General features: G+C 46.9%; 1 protein-coding gene across 2 annotated transcripts in view; it reads left to right on the forward strand.

The window, feature by feature from the left end:
* HLF (HLF transcription factor, PAR bZIP family member) overlaps window positions 1-6,774 on the forward strand; it is a 52,417-nt gene extending 45,643 nt beyond the window's left edge. The window contains exon 4 of one of the 2 annotated variants that reach the window (XM_059381059.1): window positions 4,439-6,774. In XM_059381059.1, coding sequence (XP_059237042.1) covers window positions 4,439-4,657 — 219 coding nt within the window. In that variant the 3' untranslated portion in view covers window positions 4,658-6,774. The remainder of the gene's footprint in view (window positions 1-4,438) is intronic. The other variant, XM_059381061.1, reaches the window with a different exon arrangement.
* The last annotated feature ends 898 nt before the right edge of the window (window positions 6,775-7,672 follow it).

Genomic DNA, 7,672 nt, shown 5'->3' on the forward strand with positions numbered 1-7,672 from the left:
TCAAGAAAAGGTTAATTCCAGATGTTTGCTACTATATTGAAAGGACACATTCTTTAGAAGGGAAAATAGATTTACCTTACAAAGTCTGATACAACTTGAAACAAAATTAATCGGACATATTTAATAATAATTGGGAAGAGGATTCTTTCCAAAACTATGCCATGTCCACTAATCCCAAAATAGAACCATTTTGGATTAGCCATGGCTTAGAACTTTTTGTGTTTATGGTTCCTTCCAATCATATGGACAATAGAGATAGATTATATGCATTTGAGGCCTTGAAATCAGGCACAATTAGCCATTTTCTAGCTCCTGATCCCCCATTTCTCAAAACTAACTGTGGTGTGGATGGAGAGTCACTTGTAGGCTGGGCACAGGGGAGTTTGGGACGTGGTCCTAGAACCAGTTTGGACCAGATGACCTGTTTATGCTATCTAGAAAGAGCACTAGGGGAAAAGGAAATCAGCAGATTGAAATCACTGCTGTTATCTACAGACCCGAGAGATTATCTTGAGTGAGGCAGACTCATCGAATGTCGGGCTGAAAGGGACCTCAGAGGTTCGTTAGACCAAAATTACCATTTTGCAGTTGAGGAAATGGAGCAGGGAGAGAGGCGAAGTGAGGTGAACACCGCTGGTTTGTGGAAGGCCTGGTCCCTGAGTCTGCCGGTTTCCAGAAATGTCACTGCAGCATGTTGGCTATCACCAGTAGCTGTCACCCTAAGGATCCAAAGAGTGAAGTTCATAGTAGACACACCGTGAAATCTAAATGAGTCTGGGAACTGGTGGTCAGACAGCAAGAGGGGAGAAAGAGCCAGGCGATCAAGTCCTGGCAGCTGAGTCTCTCCATTGAACTGGATGCTTTTCCTCATCTTAGCCATCTGATCCTGCGTGTGTCCTCAAGCTCGTTGTCTTCAACTAACCGGGGAGTCATATGGCATGGGTCTGCTTTTGAACAGAGAGGCGTTTGGAAGGATGATCCTGAGTGGTAGCTCTGACTTGCAGGCAGAACTTGCCAGGGTCTCCAGGTTTACAAGTTCAAAGCAAAGAGCAGGCTTACTGAATAATCCAGGTCACACTCGCAACCAAGAGGCCATGGGAAAACTGTGTGCTGGAATTATGCATAGTACTCCTGTCACAGCCGGGCCTGACCTTTTCCCATGGCAGGTGGGTAGCAGGCAGGAATGTTCTCCTGCCAATTGTCCTTGGATATCTTCAGTTGTGAGGGAAGCTTCAGGGCCAGAGATGGTAATCTCACGTGGAAACGAGAAGCAGAGCTGTAACGAACGCAGTTCTTCTGGCAGAGAGGACTGAGCTGGAGTGGGTGGGAGAGGTATTTGTGGCCCCCAGCATGGCACGAGCACGCCAGTCAAGCGAAACGGCCCTGCCAGTAAATGGTCTTCCCCGCAGCTGCCTAAACCCTCCATGGAACCATTCACTTGGGTTAGCACGCATCTCCTGGGAGAAGTAAGCAGTGTGGGTCCTGGGACTCCTACCTGAGGAATCTGTCTCATCATCTTGACGTCTTCCTATTTGTAACTGTTCATTCATTTGCTTGACAAATATTTTTCAAATGCTTGTGTGTTCCAAGCCCTGGAGATACAGAGAGGTGAGCCAGAACTGCCATTGTTCCTACTCTCAAAGAACTTCTAGTCTGGCAAGAAAAAGGGATCGTTGACTTGTCATGAGGGAGGCAGTGCGGAACACGAGACCTTCGACCTTCGGGAAGATGATGGGGCAGGACTGGGCGGGCCCTTGCTGGGTGTGGCAGTAGGGTAGACAGATGGCTCTGGGCATAGAGGAGAAGAGGACAGGAATGTAGTGCCGGATTTGTCAGTCCCATTCGGTAGCCTGCTTCCCCCTCCCCCCACCCATTCCATGCTAACAAAGGGGGACCAGCTGCTTTTCTGGCCCATTGCAGTCCTCCGTCCATCATTCGTTCCTGCCTTCTGCGTCCTCCGCTCCACCCCGCCCCCCAGCTCCCCTTCCACCTGAAATGGTCCCCATTCTCCACCTTTCCTAGCTCCCCTGCTTATGTGGACAGGCGAGGCTGGGAATTAAAAACATCTTAGAAGGGAGAAGAGCTCCAAGAGACAGAAAAGTTGGTCGTTATCCTGAGGTCCGCTGCTGATTCCCCTGATCGTTGACACCCAGTCGCACACCTCTTCAGTCCAGGGCCCATGGCAGTCACCCCCCTTCCCTCCCCTCGGTCCTGCCCCCAGCCTCTGCCATCTCCCAGGGGCTCGTTCTCATGCCCTCCTTTACCTCCTGGGCTCCTGGCCCCCTGGGTCAGGTTCTGATACATTCTAAGCTCCTCTTTTGAATGATCTTGGAAACCACACACTTAAGGAACATGGACTGTGGTAAATTTACCCAGACTGTGGGGTGGGGGGCTTGTGGAATTGGGCCTTACATCAAAGTAATAGAACAGCTGCCATCAGGTCCTCCTACCTCTCTGGAGGCATTTGACTCTCTTTCGGCTCCTCCCAACTCACCCCATGCAGCTGGCCGGGCCTCGCCCCCCTTCCTTCAGTCCCCTGCCCCTTTTCGGAAGCACAGACGACAGTGGCGGCGGCACACCTGTCCCGGGCTGATTTACCCAGCTATTCTCCAGAGCACAGCCTTCTTCTCTAAAAGAAGGATGCTAGTGCCAGCTACTGGGAAGATCACTTTTTCACTTTGTTACATATTATTATGAAACAGGTAGAAGGCTGGGAGAGCTTTATAACTAAGATACCGGTACGGGACTGAGTGGCGGGCGGAAGGTGCCTGCGCATGCGCCCTCTCTCACGCTTCCTGTCTCGGGCCGGGGCACACACATTTGCCCGGGGTAATGGACCGGCATGAGGTTTCTCCACTGGCCCTGGCCCTTCCTTGCAGCCTTGGTCCCAACCCATGTGACCTCCCCCAAAGCCAACTGCCCCTTGTAGTCCTGGGGGAGGGTAAGGACTGTCCTCACCCCACTTATTGTGGGTGACCTGTAGCTGCGTAACTGGAAGGACTGGCCTAGCTAGGATGGAGGGGTCTGCTGTCGCAAGTCCTTGAAGAGAAAGGGTTGCAAAACACGCCGGCTGGCGCCATAGTTGAACTGGTGAGGCCTAAAAGAAGATTTACAGGGCGCCTGGGTGGCTCAGTGGGTTAAAGCCTCTGCCTTCCGCTCAGGTCATGATCCCAGGGTCCTGGGATGGAGCCCCACATGGGGCTCTCTGCTCAGCAGGGAGCCTGCTTCCTCCTCTCTCTCTGCCTGCCTCTCTGCCTACTTGTGATCTCTGTCTGTCAAATAAATAAATAAAAATCTTAAAAAAAAAAAAAAAAGATTTACATTTCTTAGTCTTCCTCAGAAAGTTTTCCTTTCTTTCGGCAGATGGAGCAGTGAAGAGCGGGAAGGGACACGATGCACACTTAAGTAGTACCGAGGCAAAGTAAGGCCTAGAGAAGAGTTAAACAGGAAATCAGAGTGAATTATTTAAATGCTAGCCACCAATATGAGCACACTGATCAGTGGTAGGTGGACGTTTTTGGTTTCTTGTTTTTTTAATTTGTTTCTAATTACCGAGACATACATCGGAAAGATAGAAAAGGTGGAAGCTCCGACCTTTCTCCTTGGCATCCCTCCTCCAATTCCCCTTGTAGAGGCACCGCTTTGAAGAGCTTGGTATAAATCCTTCCGGGCCTCTTTCTATGAATATACAATACTGTGATTTTTTAACCAAAGTGGGATGAGGCCATACATATTTATCAGCAAATTGCATTGGTTTCCACCCACGTCGTGGTTTATCATGAACATCTTTTGAGTTCAGCTGGATCATTATTTGTTAACAGCTGCCGAGTATCCTTTTGTATGACTCCACCGTCATGTACTTATTAAATCTCCTACTGATTAATTCCCCCCCCCCTGCTCTATTAGAAACAATGCCACAGTAAAAATTCTCTGCCCTTGTCTGTGTGCACACGCATGCAGATGGGCGGAGGCCGAGATCCTAGAAGGGGAGATGCTCTGTCAGTGGCTGTGCATTTCAATAGTTGATAGACATTGCCAAGTCGCCTTGCAACAGTATCCTGTGGACTTCTACCAACAAGCATTGGAGCACCCATGGAAGGAAAGGGTTCTTAAAATAACATTTTCACCAAAGAACACAGAGAGATCTGAAGGTAGTTTAGCGTGTGAAGTTGAGCTGCTTGCTTTCATGCAACCTATGGGGCCCCCCTCATCGGGCACATATTCGGGCAGAGAGGAAGGAGGGACACACCGTGACAGGTGCGTTCTTGCTGCGGGAGGGAAGCTGGGCACACAGCCCTCGCAGTCAGACAGATTGGCACAGACGGTCCCGGAAGGAGTCGCGAGGTGAGAGGTTGGGTCCCTGGTGCCCGGGCACCACCCTGAGCCCGCCCGAGGCTGAAATCTAACGTCTTGTTTCCTTCCCCCTGTGACTAATGAGCAGGACGACAAGTACTGGGCCCGGCGCAGGAAGAACAACATGGCAGCCAAGCGCTCCCGCGACGCCCGGAGGCTGAAGGAGAACCAGATCGCAATCCGGGCGTCCTTCCTGGAGAAGGAGAACTCGGCCCTGCGCCAGGAGGTGGCTGACTTGCGGAAGGAGCTGGGCAAATGCAAGAACATACTGGCCAAGTACGAGGCCCGGCACGGGCCCCTGTAGGCTGGCGGTTTTGTGGGCTGGCTTCCGAATAGATGGACAATGTGTTTCCCGCCCGCCCGATAGCACCACACCTGAAGCAACCTTTCTGACATCAGCACTTTACCGGAGGCGTAAACACAACTGACTCACGTTCTGGTGTACGTGCGCGCGTGCTTGTGCTCCCGTGTGGTCCAAGGCGCGCGCGCGTGCCTTTGCACTTGCCATGTTAAGGTAGCCCTCTCGTCGTCTTTCAGTTCCGAAAAAGAAAGGTGCCGTGTTTTTACTGGACTGAGGAGACACCCCCTGACACACACACACCCGTGGGGTCTCCTGCCCCTCCCTCCTCCTCCACTCCTCCCCCTTCCAGCGTCGCTCCCCGGTGACTCCCGCCTACTCTTCCAGGACTGTCTGCTGGGCTTCATCAAGCAGAGTCCTGGTAAACTAGTAGATCTCAGTTGTCAAGACTACGAGCTCTTGTTTCTGTTTAATCTGTAAGTTACCATGCTAATAAGGTGCACAAAAATCACTTAGCACTACACTGCAGCTGTCTCTCTCAGTTATAGGTTGCTTTCCTCATATTTTCAGTTTTGGTGATAATTGTCTTCAAATTTAAAGTGCTGTTTAGATTTACTAGATCCCATATTTACTTACTGCTATCTACTAAGTTTCCTTTTAATTCTACCAACCCCAGATAAGTAAGAATACTATTCTAGAACACAGAGTGTGTTTTTGCACTGTCTGTACCTAAAGCAATAATCCTACTGTACGCTAGAGCATGCTGCCTGAGTATTACTAGTGGGCATAGGATATGTTCCCTACCTAAGAATTTCACTGTCTTTTACAACACGAAAATTACAGTAATGCATTTGAGCATGCCCAGAACATCCCCAGGACAGGGAAGCAGAGGGAAATGCCAGGTCTCAGAACGAGGGGTTAACTTATCAGTGTAGGAGCCAAAAACAACTGCATCTTGGAACAGCTTTTGACATTGATCTGTCTGGTTTTGTTTTCTCCCCTCCCCCATCCCCCCCACCCTCCCCCTTTTCTAGTTACCTTTTTCCATATCCCTCTTGATACTCGAAACAATTACTTAAGATTCAGTTTTCCCCATTTTTTGTAATATATATATTTTTGTGAATTATACCTTGCTGTTTTTAAAAATCAGTTAATTAAGTTAATAAGTTGATGTTTTGTAAGACCCTTTTTCCTAGTGGTGTCGTTTTTGAATGCTTCATAAATTAATGATTCTGGAGCTTTTGTTTCTTATTTTCTGTTTGCTTTTTGAACGTATGTGCTCTTATAAAGTGGACTTCTGAAAAATGAATGTAAAAGACACTGGTGTATCTCAGAAGAGGAGGGTATTGTCACAAACTGTGGTTAATCCAATCAATTTAAATGTTTACTATAGACCAAAAGGAGAGATTATTAAAATTGTTTAATGTTTATACAGAGTAATTATAGGAAGTTCTTTTTTGTACAGTATTTTTCAGATATAAATACTGACAATGTATTTTGGAAGACATATATTATATATAGCAAAGAGAAAAGGAAAACTATTCCATGTTTTAAAATTATATAGCAAAGATATATATTCATCAATGTTGTACAGAGAAGAAGAGCTTGGGGGTTTTTGAAGTCTTTAATATTTTAAGCCTATCACTGATACATCAGCATGTTTTTTGCTTTAAATTAAAATTTTATGACAGTATCGAAGCTTGGTGTGACGAATCTCGCTCTAAAATATGGAAGGTTCTTTCTTGTTTCCTATTAGGTCTCAGAAAGAAGTTAACGTCACCCAAAAGCACAAAGTGGATGTTAGTCAAATATTTATTGGATGATACAGTGTTTTTTTAGGAAAAGCATCTGTCACGAAAATGTTCACTTCAAAGTTACGAATTCCTGGAATGAAATATCACTGCAAGCACCCCAAACAATTCTGTTCTCCTCTGTGGGCACGTGCGTCTTATGCAATATAAGGTTGATATCGGTGTTAAGTGTATGGTTTCTAATTTGATAGGTGTTTTGACTTCAAAGATGATTGTTCTTTTGTTTCACAAAGTTGTGTAATGTCAAGAGATTCTGCTGTTATTGCAAAGAAACAATTTGTGCTAGATTAAAACACCCTTTCATCAATGGGATTTTCTAGTCTCCTGCCTCCACAGTATCTAATGCTTTAATGACCTGGTGGTCTCCTGGTCAGTCTAGCAGCAGAGCTTCTGTCACAGTGTCCTCATCTTGGGAAACCTGACCAGCAAGATATTCCTAGGAATTTATTCCTACGAATTCATTCCTATGAATTCCAAGGTATTCATTTCATCCCAGGCCACAGCTGACAACTGATGTGGGAGAGCCTTAGAATCAAAATGCTTTGTTCGGGTATACAACTAGTAAAATAAATAAGACCTTCAGCCAAGTTCTCCAGCAGAACCGAGTAAGTGGTTTTCGGTAAGAGACACGGGTGGACGCACAAAGTTGGCGTTTTTAGAGGTAAAAAGACCAACAGCCAAGAGATTATTAAGAGGCAGTCGTTACTAAAACACAGGCCAGCAGTATCTTTAAGTGGAGAAGCAATGCACTGTGGACCATCTAAGTTCACTGCCCAGTGAAGTGGTAGCTGAGAAAACTACATTTGAGCACTGGGCGTTCTTGGAATTAGGTGGTTTGTATCAAACGAGGATCGCGGAAGAAACACAAAGATCATAAGAAAACTCCTCCTTTGGTGTGCCGGGAAAGGTTTCAGAAAACCTACCTCATTTTAAAATTTAAGAAACTTTGGAGTTTGTACGCAGGCCTTCTATGTAGGTCATTGTCAGCACACACACGTGAACACTCATTCCTGGAGTCCCTGCTTTCTGTCTAGGGCAGTTAACTAGTAAATAAGGCAGTTCTGCTAAATGACGTGGGAAGCCATGGCCTGATCTGGAACGACTCAGATCAACCAGGGTCAAATGAGTTCTGCAGACTGCAGCTATTAAAAATCCTGTTGTCATTTTTCACCTTTTCATCATAAGCATCTTTCAGAGATTAATTACTCAG

The sequence above is a fragment of the Mustela nigripes genome, chromosome 16 (assembly GCF_022355385.1).
Source record: "Mustela nigripes isolate SB6536 chromosome 16, MUSNIG.SB6536, whole genome shotgun sequence".
Lineage (NCBI taxonomy): Eukaryota > Metazoa > Chordata > Mammalia > Carnivora > Mustelidae > Mustela > Mustela nigripes.